This window comes from Cicer arietinum, chromosome 8 (assembly GCF_000331145.2).
Source record: "Cicer arietinum cultivar CDC Frontier isolate Library 1 chromosome 8, Cicar.CDCFrontier_v2.0, whole genome shotgun sequence".
NCBI lineage: Eukaryota > Viridiplantae > Streptophyta > Magnoliopsida > Fabales > Fabaceae > Cicer > Cicer arietinum.
The window spans coordinates 26504262-26525338 of NC_021167.2; the positions used below are offsets into that span (position 1 = coordinate 26504262).

General features: G+C 25.8%; 3 protein-coding genes, 1 long non-coding RNA gene and 1 other non-coding gene across 7 annotated transcripts in view; 2 read left to right on the forward strand and 3 right to left on the reverse strand.

Annotated features, from left to right (window-relative positions):
• The window catches only part of LOC101488940 (uncharacterized), a 15087-nt gene extending 10494 nt beyond the window's left edge, over window positions 1-4593 (forward strand). Inside the window, exon 3 of the transcript XR_012161514.1 lies at window positions 4551-4593. The gene's annotated coding sequence lies outside the window, so the exon portion shown is untranslated. The remainder of the gene's footprint in view (window positions 1-4550) is intronic.
• Window positions 11-1776, reverse strand: LOC101489585 (uncharacterized). Of its 2 annotated transcripts, XR_012161520.1 has the most exons (5): window positions 1567-1776; window positions 1296-1370; window positions 1140-1183; window positions 982-1048; window positions 11-608 (listed from the first exon to the last, which is right to left on the reverse strand). It is a non-coding gene; the product is annotated as an uncharacterized lncRNA (long non-coding RNA). The 2 variants fall into 2 exon arrangements; XR_003474466.2 differs by lacking the exon at window positions 1296-1370 and having other exon boundaries at window positions 401-608; window positions 1567-1774.
• Window positions 4594-7545: 2952 nt separating the features above from the next.
• TRNAL-CAG (transfer RNA leucine (anticodon CAG)) lies at window positions 7546-7626 on the reverse strand. The gene has a single exon. It is a non-coding gene; the product is annotated as a tRNA-Leu (tRNA).
• Window positions 7627-11258: 3632 nt separating this feature from the next.
• LOC101489811 (reticulon-like protein B9) lies at window positions 11259-13357 on the reverse strand. The gene is made up of 5 exons (XM_004512833.4): window positions 13218-13357; window positions 12712-12892; window positions 12112-12253; window positions 11677-11746; window positions 11259-11564 (listed from the first exon to the last, which is right to left on the reverse strand). Exons 1-5 carry the CDS (start codon window positions 13321-13323, stop codon window positions 11395-11397), a joined length of 669 nt encoding a protein of 222 aa, XP_004512890.1. The 5' UTR covers window positions 13324-13357; the 3' UTR covers window positions 11259-11394.
• A 4495-nt stretch (window positions 13358-17852) lies between these two features.
• On the forward strand, window positions 17853-19458 carry LOC101490133 (chlorophyllase-1-like). Of its 2 annotated transcripts, XM_073364188.1 has the most exons (3): window positions 17856-18186; window positions 18608-19001; window positions 19056-19458. In XM_073364188.1, exons 1-3 carry the CDS (start codon window positions 17923-17925, stop codon window positions 19313-19315), a joined length of 918 nt encoding a protein of 305 aa, XP_073220289.1. In that variant the 5' UTR covers window positions 17856-17922; the 3' UTR covers window positions 19316-19458. The 2 variants fall into 2 exon arrangements, with proteins under 2 accessions (XP_004512891.1, XP_073220289.1); XM_004512834.4 differs by having other exon boundaries at window positions 17853-18186; window positions 18608-19458.
• The last annotated feature ends 1619 nt before the right edge of the window (window positions 19459-21077 follow it).

The window sequence follows — 21077 nt, forward strand, 5'->3', positions numbered from 1 at the left end:
AAAAGAAAAGAAAAGGAGTATGTGTAAGGAATATATTATTATTATAAGAACATAATGATAGCAAAAGAACATCCAATAACAAGGAAAGTAAGGAAAAAGAAGGACAAGCACAATGAAACTGTCATCATTATAAGTTCACTATCCAAAACAGCAACATCAAACCAACCAAACTTTCTCTAGCTCTTATCTATCTTTTTATTTCCCTTTAAATTCATAACTCTTCCCCCACAAACCAACACTACTCTTCATCAATATTGCACTATACTAAAACAACACATATACTCTAAATACCAAATTTCTAGCTACATGAAACTACCTATAGAAACAGAGTGGTGTGTACCAAATAATGTTGTGGAGATTACGTGCATGGATAACCAAATGTGAGGCACTGATAACAAGATCAGAGTCTTGGAATAATTGGTTTTGTGGGTGTCGAGTGGTAATCGGTGACACTGTGTTGTGCGGTCATGGCTATGTAGGAGTCAATTGAAAAAAACTAACCCAACAGCAGAAAGCAGAGAAAATATATGGTTGCAGGTGCCTACAACATTGGTAGTTCAGGCAAACTCGATCAGTAGCTTAACGTTGATTTCATTCGTCATTGTTTCCTGTCATGAAATATGAAAATTAATAAAGGGAAATAGAAAAAATTGTGAAGAGGTAGTTAAAATTTTCTATTATCATATTCCAGCTTCACAATTAGAAAGCATACATTTGGCGCAACCATGCTTTTAAGAGGCATAGTTAAATCCTCCAGGATAATCAATAGTCTGTTGAATATGATTTACGGTTTCAGAAGCACTTGATGGCAATTGGTTCCCATTCTTAATTATCAGGTTTGTCTCATTTCTAAATATTATTTAAAGGGCTCACCACTTTTTCAATTTCGATTTGTGATCTTAGTGCTTGCTTGCTTCACAAAAATAAATGCAGTGGGACTAATTTTATATTAACACAAATGCTTGTTAAGAGAAAAAGAACCTTAAGCATTCATCATCCTCAACAAGTGCATGATCTGAAGGAAGACCAATCATACTTGGCATACCACCTGCATAAAAACACCCATCTCAACAAAATCATAACTAACCTATCATCAGAGCTACACTAGTCCACCGAAAAACTCGTAGTTCAAACTATACCTTTCCTCAATTGCAATGAATCAAAACAGGGGTAAGGGAATTTCCTACAAATAAAACAAAGACATATCAACTCCCAATTTATTTGAAAAAAAAGCTAACAAAACCATAAAATTGAATCAATAATCCACATGAAAATCATGTAATGACCTCATTTACCTCAAATAATCCATGAATTAACCATAAACCCTAAATCCTAAAGAGGCAAATAAGTGGAGCCACAATGATGGAGACCTAATTAAGCAACATGTACGAACGGGTGATTCACAAACCCAAAATCAGGTAATATATATTTGTGGTATAATAATAGTTGAAAAACTAAAATCTTTGAACAAAAGAGACGGATCAAGCACAATAGTAAAACAAGAAATCACCATAGAAAAGAAATCCTTTAATTAACTAAAGTACAGTGGAAAGAGGAGAAACTCACAAATCTTGTGGCATAGTAACTAGAACAGAGCGCGCGCAATTAATCAAGAGTGAATTATGGCGATTGAATGGAGGAGTGGAGGGTTTAGATGAAACCCTAACGCACAGATGGTTGATACAGAGACGCACAAAGAGAATGAATAAAGCCGCACAAAGAGAATGAATAAAGCCGCACAAAGAGAATGAATAAAGCCGCACAAAGAGAATGAATAAAGCCGCACAAAGAGAATGAATAAAGCCGCACAAAGAGAATGAATAAAGCCGCACAAAGAGAATGAATAAAGCCGCACAAAGAGAATGAATAAAGCCGCACAAAGAGAATGAATAAAGCCGCACAAAGAGAATGAATAAAGCCGCACAAAGAGAATGAATAAAGCCGCACAAAGAGAATGAATAAAGCCGCACAAAGAGAATGAATAAAGCCGCACGAGGTGATTGAAATAGTCGTGAGTGGAGCAAGTGGAGGTTGAAGGGTTAAGATGAGGTTTTAAGGATCGAAGACAGTGAACGATTGAAGGTTTAAGATGTATGTTAAAGACGAAGGTTGAACCGATCTACGCAAGGTTGAAGACGGTGAAGGATTGGGAGGTTTACCTGTTTAGAGAAAATCTAGGGTTTTCGTGAAATAAGAGAAAATGAGTTTAAGTAGAAGAAATAGTTAGTTGTTAATTAGACTATAGAGAAAGCTTCTTCAATATATGAATATACCACAATAGTTTGTAAATGTAGCATAAAACAATTTACAAAAAACCGTGTTGTAATATATAGTACGTACAGATATGAACCATTCTTAAGTAACCTAAACTTTTTAGCATATAACAGCAACGAAAATTAAAAATGTTGCCTTTTCTACTCTATGAGAATGGTTTTTTGACTAACAAAAAAATAGGCGTTGTCTTAGGTATAAAATGTTGTAGTGTATTAATTAATTTTAAAGTTAAATAAACTAAATTATTTGAAACTTAAAAATTATTAAATTAGAATAAGAAAACAAATTAGTTTAAGGGCATATTTGTCCTTTAAAAATAATATAATTTCTCTCTCTTTTCTTATATCAAATAATACAACACATACTTTTTGCATCTTTTTCTTTTTTCACATTATTTCCCACTTTTTTTTCTCTCATCTTTTTCTTTTTTCACATTTATTTCCCAGTTTTTTTCTCTCATATAGTATATTTAGATGAGAAGTTTTTCTGAAATAATGTAATTTTCTTCAAAAATTCAAAACCTTCAATGTAGTTTATAGAATGTTCAAAATAAAGAGATTTTATGCAAATATTTTGTCAAAACTAAATTTAGCGAATTTCAAATACGATATATAATTTAAAAAATTCAAAATCCTTCTCTACGTTAAGAAATATGAATGATGATCCATATTATTTTTTCAAGTTTATAATTTTAACCATTATATAAAAATTGCTCAATTTAAAAGTCCAATTCATTTATGTAAACAACACAATTTAGAAATGAAATGAATTTAATTGAAATATTTAAATTGTCTATAATTCTTAAAATTTCTAACTATCTCATCCAAACCTACTCTTAAGTTGGACGAACTTCTGTTTATATTTGTTGTTTAAAAAATATTAAAAAAAACTACTATTTAAAAAAAATGCAAATGTTGATACTTGTTGTTTATACTTGTTGTTCGATAACCTTAATTCAACTTCAACCTTTCCGGATCATTACAACGCATTCTAGACGTGTTAGTGGGGACAAACTCTTTTATGGTAAAATGCAAATGTTGATCGTTACATTCCTACTTATTATAACTAATAATTTTAAAAGAACTATGAAAATAAAATCATAAAAATTGACATGAAATTTTCCTGCAGAATTTCCTAAGGATAAAACACTCATAAACTTTGCTACGGCATTTCCTGCGGAATTTGCGATGGAATTTGCTTCGGAAACTTGCCGCAGATAAATCATATGGAAAAAGATGAACTTTGCTGCGGAAAGATAGTCGTATGTACATCCGCAGCAAAAGAAAACGTTACCTGCCGTTTTACCTGCGGATCATGATACCGTAGGAAAAGTCTTAAGATAATTGTGAACCGCAGGAACTGGCGGATATAATTCCGCAGACAAATCCGCAGGTAAAAAGCAAATTTCTAGTAGTGATTTCTTTTTATATTATATGCTATTTCATAGATTCAATAAAAAAATTCGACAGTTCACAAACAATAATCTTATGTATATATGACATTAATCACCACCTGTTGGTTATAACTTTTATTTTATTTTTTATTTTATCAATCTTACCCCTTTACAAATTGATTTGTTTTTCTAATGAATTAATTTCATCATAGGTAATATTTTGATTTTGATTTAGAATCTCACATCTTTTATTGTTATATACTTTGTCAATAACACTACAATTCTAATTTTATGGTTGAACAATCGTGTTGAGATTGAATCTTACATGTAAAACGATTTGGGTATGAGATCTAAATAATGAAAATAGTGTTAATAATATCAAGACATCTTTTTTATTTTATTTTTAAATGATCCTCATTTTATAAAAGTTATACCAATGTGTCATTTTTTAACACATAATTACATTGAAGTCTAAAATAAAAACGTCATTTAAATGAAATTTTTATGAGTTATATGACCAAACTAAGGCTAAGAAAATATTGGATATGGCAAACCTTTATTTATTTTTGTTCATGTTGAAGAGGCTAATTTGGTATAATGCTTATGTGAATTTCACAACATACCTTGGCTTTTCAAGCATTATTTTAAAAACTTTATTTGTGAATATTCCTATATATTGAATTAGCTTTTTAAAGCTTTTGAAAATTATGTCAAATTTTTATTTTTATGTTGTGTTAATGTTGAAAAGTTGAAGACAACCTAATTTTAAATAATATTTCTGTGTATTCATAACATGGATTGGTTTTTTTAAGCAATACTTTAAAAACCCATTTCAAGTATTCAAATATATTGAATTACCCTTGTTGGGTTTTTGGGCTACCACTTTTGATAACATTTTTGTCATTTGGTTATAGATCGTGGCATATCTTTTAGATGATGTAGTTCGAAAGCAAGTGAATCTGGTTGCTCGTATGTTAACTCGAATGCCCCTGCTTTAGATAGTCTTCATATTTTGCATCTAATTAGAGAGTTCGGGGAAGCGCGACATTCGAAATGAGCTAAACATCAAGGATATTTTTAAGAGACTTTAACACCACATCTCAACGTAAAACCTTAAGGCATTAGGTTTATGAGTTATTCCTCTTTTATATCAAATATTTCTTTTATTCATATTCAATGTGAGACTAACCACTTATAATTGAATTCCATCAGTATTGAATTTTCTGAAGGTGCAAACACGAGAAAGAATGGTATTTGATAAAGAATTGTATTTGACAAATTTGATAACTTTTTGTTAATTTAATGAAGGTTGATTGATTTTTATGAATTACTTAGATAAGAAACAATCAGGTTCAGATGAAGCAAGCAATGAAAGTATAAATAATTCGACACATAGATTTATCTTAGTTCACCACTAACTTGGTTAGATCTAATCCCCTTATTCATAAAATTTAATTCACTAATTCAAATACTTTGAATTATAAAACACCTGACTCTCCAAGTTAGTCTTCCCAAGCAATCTCATAACCCTAGACTTTTGAGAAACTAACCACATTGATCCTACAAGTCAAGTCTTCTCCTAACAACCTCACAACCCCATATTAAAGAAGGAACTAAACCACTATCTAGTTGCATACAAAAGATTGAAACTTTAAGTGTTTCATTATAGCAAAGCTGATAATAATAATAATAATAATAATAATAATAATAATAATAATAATAATAATAATAATAATAATAATAATGATAATAATAATAATAATAATAGTAATAGTAATAATAATAATAATTCTCTCACTCTAAGAAAAAACACTCAGAAAATAATTCTTATTCGAACAAGTGTTTCTCTATTTGAACTCTAAGATGGATTTAGAATTTGAGCTTGAATTCTTCTACTCTTTTCTAATTTTTATTTATGATCTTCTTCTACAGCCTTGAATATCTATTTATAGATAAAATTAGAGTTTCAATTAGTTCTTGTCTAATTCTGAATTGTATCTTAATTCCTAACTTGGTCAACAATGATCGTATTGAAAATTAATTTTGAACAAGATGTTTTTTGATAATATGTTTTTTAGCCAATTCTTTATTTTTGAATTCAATCTAAGCAGTTCTTCTAGATTGATTATGTTCGTATTTTGTTTATATTGAGTTTGTAAATTATTTAGATTGATTTATGTTCGTATTTTCTTCATATTAAGTTTATAAATTCTCTAGATTGATTATGTTCGTATTTTGTTCAAATTGAGTTTGTAATTTTTTCAAATTGAGTTTGTAATGTTTTTAAATTGAGTTTGTAACTTCTTCAAATTAAGTTTGTAATTTCTTCAAATTGATACTCTTCATATTTTATTGTAGATAAATCTTGATCAAATCTTTTTCAAATCTTCACCATTTTTTTTTCAATTTGGTCAAAGACGTTCTTTAATTATAAATTTGAATCAAATCTTTTTTAGATTTTCTTTGATTATAAATCTGAATCAAATCTTATTTTTGATTTTCTTCAATTATATATTTGAATCAAATATTATTTTAGTTCTTCTTCAATTATAAACCTGAATCAAATTTTATTTTAGATTTTCTTCAATTATAAATCTTCTTTTATACTCTGTGAAGTCAAATATATTGTTCTCATAAAATATTTTTGTTATCATAAAAACTATAAATATAAAACCAACTTGATTCCAACATTTTCCATTTTTATCTTTAAACGAGTAAGTTTGATTTTATTAAAAAGGTTGAATTAAGATTTAGGTTTCTTTAATAAATTTTATATTTCCTTCATTGTTAAAAGAATTTATACTTTTCTAAAAAAAAAGAATTTATACAAGTTTGATACTTCTAAATATGATTATGTTTTAGTATTTAATTTTTTTTGGAGGATTGTTTTTGTTTTCGTGGCTGGATTTTAACTACAACCCATCCCAACAATTAATATCCTTGAATGTACTTCAATTCTATGTGGCAAGTAAAATATTTCACGTGCATAATTATTCATAAACTATATATTTTATTTTCAAAAAAAATCGCCCTCAAAAGTTCTTATCCAATTAATATCCTTGTTTTTTTTCTTCGCACTTATTTTATAAAAGTCTCACCATTAGACAATTAAAAAAATATTATGGTCCCAACTTTTAGAAACAAGTCAAATATTACTTGTGTTCGAAATTAAAAGAATGAGCAAGCTTTGTCTCTATTGTCACCAATAGCTAACATTCTCTTATGCCATTTTCGAATCTTTAATGTAAAAAGCATCCTTTGCAATTACATCTAAGATTCCATGATAGCAAAATGTTCAAAATTAAAGAAAGATAGAATATAAAAACAAAAAGAAACTCTTTAAAAAAAAAGTGCAACATGCTCTAATATGCTTTTCTAAGAAGTTTTCAATGCAAATGTTCAAACAAACCCTTCAACAATATTTCAAATAATAATTTCATCTTCAATTGTAGCATATTCAACACATATATATGTAAGATGGTGAGTTCTTCCAAGACTAAAAATCCCAAGAAAGGCAAGGAAAATGTGGTGGATTCATCAAAGAATAAAAATCCAAACAAAGGCAAGGAAAATGTCATTGAGATCCTATGTAGTTGTTGCTTGCTATGTTTGTGTTGTCCAATTGCTTCTGTATGTTGTATCATTAAAGCACCATATAAAGCATTGAAGTGCATTTGTTGTGGATCAAAAAATCAAAGTGATTGAAGGTTAGTTATTCTTCATAAGATCTCACATATATATAGTAAGGTTAAGCTTGTGTATTTTTTAAGACAAAATAGATAGAGTTTAATTTGTGAATAGCATAGATTTGTAATTAAAATATTAATTATTTATTTACTAAATTTCCAAATTTTACAGAAAAATAATTAAAAAAAAAATGTCAAGAATGGGATTCGAACCCATGCCCTTTCGGACCAGTACCTGAAACTGGCGCCTTAGACCAACTCGGCCATCTTGACTTTTTGTTATATTATTCATTACTTAATATTTATATACTTTCTAATTCCACAAAATATTCATTCTATTTTTTATCTTTATTTTATATCTTAAGGACTTAATGTGTATATATCTAGAGGGTGTTCAGAAAACATTTTGCATAAATATGCTATGCCCTTTTTTTTTTTTAATAAGTTATGCTATCTTACTATATGGAGACACGTGGTCTAACAAAATTTGGTTGGGATTTGCAACTGTTGTTTGTGCACTAGCTAGACTAATGACATTAACAATAGTTGATTAGTTTTGCTAACTAAATACTTTATGACCATGAAATTTGAAACTCAAACTTGTGTAACTTTTAATTTGTGAATCACAATATAACCACTTGTTACAATTTGAGAAATTTGCTTATAAATTTTTATTTTTTTTTTAGAAATCTACGTTTAACGTTTTAAACTCTTGCACTCTTAGATTATAATTAAAAAAATTTAATCACTTTTAACAACAATAAATTTATTCGTAAAACTTAATTTAACTGACAAACGTCGATATTATTAATCTGAATATAATATCTCGAGTTTTAACCCAGAACACACAGTTATGTAACAGTTCGACCTTACCGTTATCGACACTATTAATCATGACAATCTTACCCCTTTTTTTTCGTTGGAAATAGTAATTTTTTGTCTTTCATAGAAATCTAATCCGGTACCTGTAAGGCAAAAATCCACTATTCCTTACAAGTAAAAAATCTCACATTAATTTTACATTAGATGAAAATAAACGTGTTGAGCAACATAAGATCCTAGACATTTTGGACCTTAGTTTGCAAAAAGCTACTAGCAAATTCATATAAGAAGCTAAGATAAAAAAACAAAATTGTGCTAAAATTCCCTTTTTGTGTATGAAGTTTGATACTTGGAATGTAGCAAGTAGAAGAAGGATCTCATGCACCACATCCAGCACCACATGCAGCACCACATCCACCTCCATAAGCCTCTGCATCTACTTCAGAATTTCTCTCTTTGGATACACCACCAGCACAAGAAAATATAATTGATGAGATAATGGAAAAGGTAACTAAAATTACCCAAAATAATACAAAACCATTAGCAAATAAACCAAGATTTATATCCAAATTGTTAAGCTCTCTTATTTCTCTCACCATTTAGTCCCTCCCTCCTTATTGTTTCAAGAGTGATGATAATAGCTAGCACATGTTAACTTGTGCTTCTTATATAAGCCAAATGACAATGAGCTAAACTAAAAAAAAAAGTGAAATGCAATTTTGTTACCCTATTTTTACTTAATTAAAAGTTTTTTTTAATCTATAGATAAAATATTAAAGAAATGTGCAAACAAATGCCAAATGCGAGTTTTCGAGTTTGAATTCGATGCATGGTATACAATTTAACACTATCGATATTTAGCAATTAAGTTAGGTCTTACAAATATTTAAAGGAGTTTGGTCCCTGTATTTTGAAATCTTTTATTTTAGTCTCTTAATTTTTAAAATGATTAATTTTTTTCATTGATGCATTTTGAGGTTGAATTTTGATGATATGAAAAGGGATATTATGTAACAAAATCAAAAATAAAATAAAATAAATAAAAAACTAAAATTGCGCTTAAACCAAAAATAAAATAAAAAATACTCTTTTTATTTTACTGACAACGATTTCTATTTATTCATTACCCTAAAAGAATATGAGAAAATATTGCATGATCACAAACATTTGGACAAAAATTTAAATACACATTTAAAATATATAAAAATAAAAAATAAAAAATAATATATTTTAAAAATAAGTAATATGTATTTTTATATTTATATGTGCGTCCACACAATGGTGCAACCAAGTATTTTTCAAAAAACATAGGTTATAATTATTGATCCTTTAGACTAAGGTGTTCCACTCAGATCTTGTACTGAAATGTTTGTTTTGTTGGGCCTAACATGACATGTAAATTATCAAAAAAATTGTAATAGTAGAATCTTTTGATTCCATTTGTCCATTTGTCACTTGCAAAATTTAAGTTAGCAAAAATTTATGTATTGAACTTGGGGAGGCTGTAACTAATTTAATATTAGTAGTAATAAAAGCAATTATTTAGTGTAGTGGCTGATTCTAGTATGAGCATTTTAGTCTTGAAACTATATAAAATAACATTATTAGAGGCTCCACTTATTTTGGTTTGTATATGCTTTTGTTTCATGTGTTGTTATTTTCCCCAATTCAGCATCAGCATGCACCATTCTAGGTTCTTGTTTCAGCTAAATTTATTACTAGTAGCCCAATTATTGATTTAAGAAGGGTTAAATTGTTGTCTTTTCATGGTAAAAAACTTTAGAGTGTGTCTAGGGTAAAAATGAAATCAAAAGTACTTAATAAATAATAATTATTAATAATATATTTAATGGTTAATGGTCCACTAGAAATTTATTTATAAATATATTTAAAAAAAAAAAAAAACTCTTAATTTTATTTGTTGACAATTCATTATTTTATATTATATAGTATTAATTTAATCAACTAATTTTTATATTCTTATCTGTCATCTCTTATAATTAATCACTCTATTCTTATGACTAGTTTGTTTTTCTCTTTATAAATTGTCCTTTCTTGAATATTACTTAATTATATTCTTATGTTAGATTATCCAAATGGAGTAATTTCTAAGTTAAGTAGTATAACTATTGAGTAAAAAACAAAAGTAGTATAATTATTATAAATATAGATCAAAATTCAATCTCTATATAAATAAATAAATAAAATTCAGAAATTTAAGGCCTATGATACATTTTGACTTTTGATTTGATACATCATAATTAATGTTATTCTTAGTGGAATTCTTGTCATTTAAGGACTATATTTTTGCCACATTTAAAGGGTACTACACTATCTATGCTTGCATGTGACAAGCATACATAATTGTCAAAAGAGTTGTCTTCTATATAACTCAATCTCTGCATTATTGGAAACTCATATTGGATTGGAAACATGGGCAGCAACAAAGTAATAATTTCAAGGATATCCTATTTCCAAATAATTAATTTAAAAATAACCAACAAATAGTTTAGACCATTATTTTGATTCTAAAACATCATATCTAAGTCTTGAGTTTTTCTCTTCTAAAAAAGAGTTTTAGAGTTTTAAATTTTGTCAATCTTTTATTGATATAATTTTATATTTTTTTTTATAAACATTCATTCCAGTTCAAAAATAAATAGATACAAAACAAAATTTAATCACAAAATTCAATAAATTTTATCATATTTACCGATTACAGAGAAACTGTAGTTATTTTCTATTAATTAATTTTAGATTTGTAGTATTTATTTTATATTAATTAATTTTAGATTTGTAGTATTTATTTTCTATTAATTAATTTTAGATTTGTAAATTACTAAGTTGTGTTTAAATACTTTTGAACCGTAGTGCAATGAAGAGTGACCTGACCAAATCTCTAGATTTGTTTAATGAATATGATGTAACACAAAAGTTATATATGTCCTTAATCACAATCACAATCACAATCTCACTAATCTAGTTTGATTTGATTCAATTATTATATTTATTAAAAAGATAATGTTCTGCAGTATGGTCTCATCTACTCATAAAACATTTATTTAATGATGAAAACTAACAAGTAATTAAAATTAAGTTGTATAAAATAAAGTTACTCCTCACATGCTTATTCCAAGTAAATACCTTAATATCACACATTGACATGCATTATAACATAGATAAAAATGTTACATTCTCTCAACTTTGTTTTCTAGTAAACTATTGATTTTTTTTTGCCTTCATTGGTCCTCTAGGAATTTTTTTGATATAATTCTTGTCAAATTTTCTATAATTTTTCTTGAGTATGAATGTGACATCTCCAAACAAATTGTTAATTTCTTCATCGTATCGATCGAACAAAAATGGCAATGTTTGAATGGAGAGAAAACCTTGGGATCATGAATAACAAAACATCAATAAAAAAATAAGATAAATAATTAATAAGTACACTTTATAATCTTTAATGTGAAATCAAAGAAAAAGAAGGTGAAAAGTGCTTACCAATATATATTAGATTAACAAAGCTGAAGTAGCTTCCAATCACTGAAACTATATAGAGTGAACCAATGTTCTGAAATTGTTTCGAGAAGTTAGTACTTTAGTTTAATTATTGATCGACAAAAATTGAAATTTAATAGTAAATTGTCATTTTCATTTTTACATGTGTGAGGCGCTTTAACTATAGTTTTTAAATATGTCAAAATTAAGAAAACATTCTTAAGTATTTTTTATGTGAAAAACACTTTTAAGAATTAAACTGATTAATGAAAGAATAATCAATAACTAAATTGACTAACAAAAGATATTTTTAAAAATATTTTTGTAATTTTGATAAATTTAAATACATCATGTGTCAGTGTCTGACACATTTAAAGATTAAAATAGTTGTTTATTTGAAATTTAATGCAAAATATACAAAAACAATATTGGTGGTACCAGAAGAAAGAGAGGTAGGTCTATTCCACATGAAATGTAGAGAAGCATTTTTAACAATTGGTTAAATCTTGTGTAGAGGATAGAAGCAAGATCATTGAAGAAAGACTCTTGTAAAACAATTTCTGGTATTTGTGGTCCTTTCCTGAAGATAAATTCAATCAAAATGTGTTACAATAGCAAATTCAATTCTAAAGTAAGAAAATAAACACGTAAGAACACAACAATTGATTACAAAATTCGATCAATTTTGCATACGTTACCAATAATAGAGTGTAGTTGCGTAATTTTTTATTATGTAACAATTGATAATATTTTTTAAAATAATTTTCTTAATTTTTATGGTTGAGATAATAACTTGATTGAAGTCATTTCGATAAAAATAAAATAAAAAAACAATTGAGTTCTTCAAAGTTTAATTTGTCGAACCGACATGAATCAGATCGTATTCTCCGACATCAAAACATAAAAAACTGTTCATTTATATTTGCGAATGATATTATTAATCGTCATTAGAATTTCAAGTAATTTTTAAATACAAGCAACATGTATGAATTCAGTGGCACAAATTTAAACTATATGTTAAGTAAATTAAATAAATACCATTTTAATATATCTGCAAGAATGGACCATATGTATAGTACAAGCATGATGGTAATGGAAATATGACAAATGAGAGGCACCAAATTGTACTCAACAATCTCAAATAGAAACCACATCACTGTCACTCCAACAAAAATTGCAGCTGATACATTTGTGTTCCTCCATAATAATATATCTGCCACTGAAAAGTGAAAAAGTTCTCAATTTATCATTAATCAATTCATAAATTTTCAAAAGTCACAATTCATTAATCATAATTTAATTATAATATCGACCATTAACTTGATTAATAACCGTTGATATTAGTTACTTTAAAAACTTTGTATAAAAAAAAAAATCAAATATTTGAACAAAAGTTATTAATGAAATTGTTTAAAACATTCGAATTTGAATTTTGAATACAATAATTTTTTGTCCGAACATATGAAATTGAACCATAACTAAAAAACTATATGAAATTAAATTTGTTTATAAAATAAAATATATGAAATTGAATTTAATGGTACCTTTTCCTCCTCCAAGAATTTCATGTATGGATTTTTCATGTTCAAAGAGTTTTGGCCTTGTTGTGATAATTTCATTATCAGAATCAGATGGTGTATTGTGTGCCATTGGAAGTTAATTTTTAACTTATTTGTGTGTTCTTGATTTATTTTGCCACTTATTGAATTATATTTATATTTTTTTAAAAAAGGTTCTATGCTCTGTACTAAAGTAAGGAATGAGTTGGAGTTAAGTTGAGGATGCCTTTTCAAAAGTCTTAAGTATCTATGCTCATACATTATTAGTCTTTTATGTTGGTAACAAATTTTGTGAAATTTTTAATGTAATCCACATCAACAAGTAGTGATTATGTGATTGTAAAATTATACATTTTTTTATTAAAGATTGTAAAATTTTACTAGTACTACTCATGTAGGAACAAGAACATTTTTTATGCAAGTACATTCAATTTAAAAGGTATAAATATAATATATTTTTTTTTTACTAAAAAGAATTAGATAAATTAATTAGATTCTGAGAGTTGATCAGAGTTGATAAGTTAATTTTATACTCTTAAAAGTTAACTTCCATTATAATAACACTATTAGTTGAGCCACTATCTACTTCATTCAATTCATCAATCTATGTTGTTTCATATCTCTATAAAATTGGTATTATGAGTTATTGTAGTAATAAAATATTGTTTCAATTCCGAAAGAGCAATTTAGATAATAAAAAAATTGTGAAGATATTTGATATGTTGCAAATAAAAAATATATATTGTTTTATATATGGATTATAGTTATATTATCTAATTTAATTTGTATTTTTATTAGTAAGTTATTCGGTGAATTACTTTTGTAATTAAGTGATCTAATGTGATCTAGTATTTAATTTTAATGAGATATTATTCAGAAGTTTGTAACCTCCTCATTTTTATAAATAACAAGCTAATTTTCTTCGATTTAATATGAAATATATATTTATTTATTTATTTTTATTTTATTAAATTGATATCATTTAAGCGATTATCTTATTAATAAAAATAAAAATAATTATTAATATTTATTCCTTTATAATGAAAGAAGTTTCAAACATTTTTTAAAATTGACTAATGGCAAATTTATCTATTTTTATTTGTTTCAAGTTCTGAACATTTGATTAAAATATATATACTAATGTTTCCATTAAAAAAAATATTAATAAGTTACAATCAATATAAACATGATTCACCCTAATTTACATTTTTTTAAACTTACAGCGTAATAATATTTTTTAATTGAATTGATAAAAGTTAAAAATAAAATTGTCTACTAAAACTTTATTTTATTTTATTTTATTTTTTTTTACAAAGTGGCCTAAAAAACTTGTCAGCATGTTATTTGTATAGTTTCCTCTCATTCTATGTAATGTTAAGATGCTAAGCAAGTTTAAATTTTTTTCTTAATTGATGATTTGTTTATTTGACAAAATTGGAAAAAATAACCACATCGAAGAGAAATAATTTTACTCCGTCATAAAAAACCGTATCTGTTATTAAATATTTTGAGCGTACAAAGATCCAATTACACAAAATATATGTCACCATTTTTTAAAATATAGCTCTTAATACACCAAAACTTTGATGCTTAATTACAAAAATTTCACAATCTACTGTAAATAAAAGAAATAACTACTAAAGAAACTACATTACTACCATCTCTAATTTTAACATTGATGCAAAAAAAAAGACAACAAAGTCATATATGATGCATTTTTGTTTGATTTACATACAGAGAGGAAAAATAAACTACTGATATATGAGAAAATAAAATATAGGAGAAGATAAATAAAATAGGAAACCATAGGAATAATATGCTAAATAAAAGACACACGAAATAAATATTTGTTATTGATAAATAAATAATATATGAGAAATATTTGTAATTGTTAAATATAAAAAAGCACATGATATATCTTTGCGGGTGATAAATTTAAAATAAAATAAAAAACACATGTGACAAATTTTTCTTATTTATAAATATAAAAAATACGAGACAAATATTTGTCACCGATACATAAAAAATACAGAAGAATATTTGTCAATGATACATAAAAAATATGAGAAAAATATTTTTCGTTGAAACATGAAAAACATAAGAGTAATATTTATAATTGTTGAATATAAAAAAAAAAACATGTGACATATTTATGTCAATGATAAATATAAAAAACATGAAACAAATATATCACTGGTACATAAAAAAATACATAAAATATATTGGTTACTGATACATTGAAAAACACGGAGAAATATTAGTAACCGACAAATATAGAAAACATGTGATATATTTTTGGCACCGATAAATATGAAAAAACAAACACAAGACAAATAATTGTCATAATACATAAAAAAAAAAAAACACAGAGAGATTTATGAAATCGATAAATATAAAAATATAAAAAAATAAATAAAACACACATAATAAATTTTTGTCAGTTATAAATATAAAAAAATATATAAGACAAATATTTATCACTAATACATAAAAAACACGGGAGAGAAATATTTGTAATGATAAATCAATAAAAAATGTCACATATTTTTTTCACTGATAAATATAAAAAAATACGAGACAAATATTTGTCACTAATACCTAAAAATATTTGCTCTTGGTGCATAAGAAAACAAAGGACAAATATTTCTCAATGATAAATGTAAAAAATCACAAGACAAATATTTATCAACGATACATACAAAAATATGCTGCAAATATTTACAATGATAAATATAAAAAATCACTGGATAATATTTATCATATACATAAAAAACACGTGATAAATATTTGTAATCGATAAATATTAAAAATACTCGACACATATATATTTCACTAAAGCATACATAATTACGAGATAGGATTAGGTTGCTGTCAAATATTTTTCATTCAATATCTGTTTCAATTTTTTATTTGATCGATCATTGTGAATTATAATAAATTAAATCATTTATTTATAATATAAATAAGAGATTAATTTGTATTATTGATTTTCCTTAATTATTATTTAAAACAAAAATATACTAACAACAACATATATAGTACTACTCATGCTGCACGAGTATTTTACCAGTAAATGATAAAGACTTACGTATAAAGTAAAAAACAAATTATTAGAAGAAACTTACAAAACAAATAGTCCATATCAAATCTTTTATCATTTATCTAAAATACTACACATACTCACATGTTTATCTTCCACACAAAAATCCAATGAAGAGCTAAAATACTTAGGTTTTAGGTAGAATTGATTTTTGGACATAAACCAAATATTTCATATGGATGGTCCAATCACATTTGACCAACCCAAAAGTGATGTTAGGAGGTTGTAATGGGGAACTAAACATAGGTTTAAATTATTGTTGTAATATCAAATTTGTATGCCAAAATCTTTTTCATTGTTTTTCTTAGGTCAATAATGACCTTAATTAATTAATAATTAAAAAGTATTTTTAGTCATAATCACCATAATTATTAATTAAGAAAGTATATTATGCAAGACAGATTTCAAACTTGAAATAGTTTAAACTTTAGAAGACTTCAATGTATTAGTGGTCTCAATTCAATATTTAATAAATCAATATGATATAATCAAGTATTTTTGGATTATATCTTATCATATATCTATAGATATAATTCTTATAACAAGAGAGGATAAAAATAATAATTTATTTATTTATTTTTATAAAATATAATTTAAAATATAAAAAATTGAAATCTAATAAAATTATAAGTAAAAAAATAGAATTTGATGTTAAATTTAAAATTAAAATGTTAATAACTAATTTTAAATATATATATATATATATATATATATATATATATATATATATATCAAATATGTTAAGAGTAGTTTTGTTATCTTATATAAATTAATAAATAATTATTCAAAATATTTTTAGTATATTTTTTTATTTATAATATTTAAAAGTATTGTGTATGTTTATTTGGAAAAAAATAGTGTATAAATGTTTTACAATGGTAAATTTTTATTTAAATATAATATAATATATATTATATTATATCATAATTAAATATATATAAAACATAAGACATGATAAAATAATATTATATTATATTTTTTGTTATTATATATATATATATATTAAATATATAATATACAAATATTTATCATACGATAATATTTATCATGTCACTATTATATTTTATATTTTATTATATTTCTATCATATATCAAATTATACACATCAAATGAGTCCTAAAAGTATATTTTTCCCACACAAAAATCCACTTCAAAGTTTGACGATGTCAATTATGTGATATCCTTTCAAACCTTAAAAGAAACACAATGAGAACAAGTCTAATGTTTAGAGTTCAAGTATATATAAGATTATTTAAATTCTCCAACGCAACTTATCGACATAGAACAAAAATAAACTAAAAAATATCACACAATAATAATACAAGGAGTTATCAATTTTCCCATCACAAAATTTCCACAATAAATGACAAAAACTTTAAATGTAAAGTAGAAAGAAAATATCACAATTAAGAAACTTCCAAACTAAATAGTCCACATCAAGTCTTTATCATCATTTATTTTTATATACTACATACTCACGTTTATCTTAAGCACAAAGAATCCAATAATTCTACTCATACCCTTAGTCTTTAAGTATACTTCACAAGCAAGTTAAATTTTCAATAATTTTGTGTGAGGGATATTGTGGCAATGGCATTGATAGATAAACCATTAACATTAGCCACAACCATAGGCACAAATGTTTTCCAAAGTGGAAATATTCATTGGAAGCAATTCAATGTTGACACATCCAATAGAAACTGCCCAAAACCATTGTTAGTGTTTACACCAACCGTGGAAGGAACATACCCTATCATTTTGTTTTGCCATGGTTTTGGTGTTTGTAATAGCTTCTACTCTAACCTCTTAGGTCACATAACTTCTCATGGATTCATAGTTGTTGCTCCTCAATTGGTACATTCTTTATATTTTTCCTCTAACACTTTCTCTTTTATTTACTTATTTATGTTTTTCATATCCTTTTGATATGATCTTATCTACATTTAATGTAATATAAAATTTTTATATGTTTCAATCTCCCTAATCACATTGTATATATATCAAATATGATACTTCTACCTCTTGATTTCAAAATAATTATCGCATTTAATCATTTTACACAAATTAAAAAATATGATAAATAAAATAAAAAGAATGAAGATTTTACAAAATTATACTTATTAATAATCAGTATATTATATTTATTATAAATACAAAATAGAGAATAATAACTACAGAATTATACACATAATATTAATTAAATGTTACATTTGAAGAAAAAAATTATTATTTTTTTATAATTTTCTAACATAGATTTTTCCTTTGTCATGTTAAGTTTACCGTGGGCTTGCCTATGCCTGGACAATGTGAAGTAAATTTTGCAGGAAAAGTTGTGAATTGGATAAGCAATGGACTTCAACCTATAATCAATGAAAATATTGAAGAGAAAGTTGAAGCAAAATTGGACACATTGGTTCTTGCAGGTCATCATAGTAAAGGTGGAAAAACAGCTTTTGCAATAGCACTTGGTCATGCAAAAACCAACCTTAAATTTTCAGCCCTTATTGGGATAGATCCAGTGGCAGGCCCAAGTAAGTGTAAAATATGTAGAACACCTCCTCATATTCTAACGGGCCAAGCCCAATCATTTAATTTAAACATACCAGTTGTTGTAATTGGAACTGGGCTAGGCCCAGAAAAGTCCAATTGTTTTTCTATACCTTGTGCTCCTGAGGGGGTGAATCATAAGCAATTTTTTTATGAGTGTAAACCCCCTTGTGCACATTTTGTTACAAAGGACTATGGTCACATGGATATGTTAGATGATGATTCACAAACACAAGGGTTAAGAGAGAGTGTTTTGAAGTGTATTTGTAAAAGTGGAATTGGTTCTAAAGATTTTATGAGAAGGACTTTGGGAGGGTTGGTTGTTGCATTTTTGAAGGCTCATTTGAATAATCAATGGAAAGATTTTCAAGCTATTTTGGATGATCCAAATCTTGCTCCTGCCAAACTTGAAGACCCTATTGTGTATAATATATAGTTTCATGAAGTTATCTTTAAAATAAAAATATGGGTTGTTAGTTATTTACATTTAAGTTTTTCAAATCAAATTGGCTTATGTGTTGATGAACTTTATCTTCAAGTATGTGTATGTATAATTAATTTGAGATTTTGTTCAATCAATTCATTAAGTTAATGTCAATATTTTTTATATTTAAAGTAGCAAATGTTTCAATTGTACTTTATACAATTTATGATATATATATTGAATTTGATATGGTAATAGTATGTATGTATGAGAAAATCATATATTGTGTTGCTTGATCCTAATCATACCACATTAGCCATGCTCCAAATCTCCCAAGTACTACCAACTAAACTAAGTTTATTTGATAAGTGAATAAACAAAATTTATAGCACTTCTTATAATGTTTTTTTACGAGTTTATAGTATGTTTTTATAAGCTACTTAAATAGGGTTTGAATTTCTAGTTTATAACGTTTTATTTTTATTTTTTTTTTATTCTTATTATGTTAATCAAAAAAATTTAAATATTAATTATAAATATAATTTTTTATGTCATTTTATACTTTTCAATTAGTTCAACTGTTAATTTTACTAAATCTCTTAAATTAAATTAACTAACTTATCAGCTATCTACTATCAGTTAATTTATCCATTATCCGCTATAAATTCATTTGTTATAAGTTAATTTATCTGCAATATGTAATTTTTGCTAAACAAAACCTAAGTGTTTTACTCTCCTACAAATAGTCAACAATTCACCACTTATGGAACTCTTCCATCATTATATTAAAGCAAATGGTTAAAGATTGTCATGTTGTAGGGGACAATGGTGGTCTGATAGTTGGGTATAGGTATGAGAGTGGGAGGCTAGATTGAGGAGGAGGTGTTAAGAGTTAATAGTTTATTTCTTACACCTATATTTTATATATATTTCATATGAAATTAATCAAATTAGTTGCATTCAATTAAATATTTAAAAATATAAAGTTAGTTATGTTTATTTATAATAAAGATTCGAATTTTCTATAATATTCGTAGTCAAGTGAAATGTGAATTCTACGCTAGACTATTTTCATAAGTGATTTTATGTGAATTATTATTTAAAAATTATTATAAATTTTAACGACGATCGAACAATTAAGTCTCATTCATAGTTAGTACATGCTTAGCCACCGCACAAGATCTTAAAATTTTGAAGGTCCTAAAATATTAGTTATATTTTATTAATGTTTACAAATTACTAGAAATCTTACAATGGTTTGAGTGACATAAAGTAATATTTTTATGCACGTGGTCTTGAGATTAATTCTCAAGAGATGCAGAAAAATTATTTCAGACGGTTCTGTTGACAATACTCTTCAAAATTAATAGTTCATTACTCTTGTCGTCTTTATAGATAAAATAGTGATTTAATTAATATCAATTTAATACGATATATATATATATATATTATCTTTTATTGCAATAGTATCATTTAAATTACTATTTAAATAATAAAAATGACGATAATAAATTATTATCATCAACTTTTAAAAAACGACGTATATTAGTGGTTATAATTTTTCATATTTTTCAAGTACTAATATTAAAATTTGAATATATGAAATTGACAAATATTTTACTAACTTTGGATACCCCTCTATGAAAAGTTGTTGCATAAGCATGCCTAATTAATCCCAAATCTCTAATGCAATCATACATGACTACACGCCTTTATTAAATTACATATTTGTGGCCCACAAAATCACCTTATATTTGATCATTCATATATTAAT

Bases quoted from the DNA above. Each gene is read 5' to 3' on its own strand.
- LOC101489811 (XM_004512833.4), bottom strand. From the start codon at position 13,323: ATGGCACACAATACACCATCTGATTCTGATAATGAAATTATCACAACA. The intron at 11,747-12,111 runs GTACCACCAATA...AAACAATTTCAG, and splicing joins ACCTACCTCTCTTTCTTCTG to AACATTGGTTCACTCTATAT. The intron at 11,565-11,676 runs GTAAGCACTTTT...CATGATCCCAAG, and splicing joins TGTTAATCTAATATATATTG to GTTTTCTCTCCATTCAAACA.
- LOC101490133 (XM_004512834.4), top strand. From the start codon at position 17,923: ATGGCATTGATAGATAAACCATTAACATTAGCCACAACCATAGGCACA. The intron at 18,187-18,607 runs GTACATTCTTTA...TGTCATGTTAAG, and splicing joins TAGTTGTTGCTCCTCAATTG to TTTACCGTGGGCTTGCCTAT.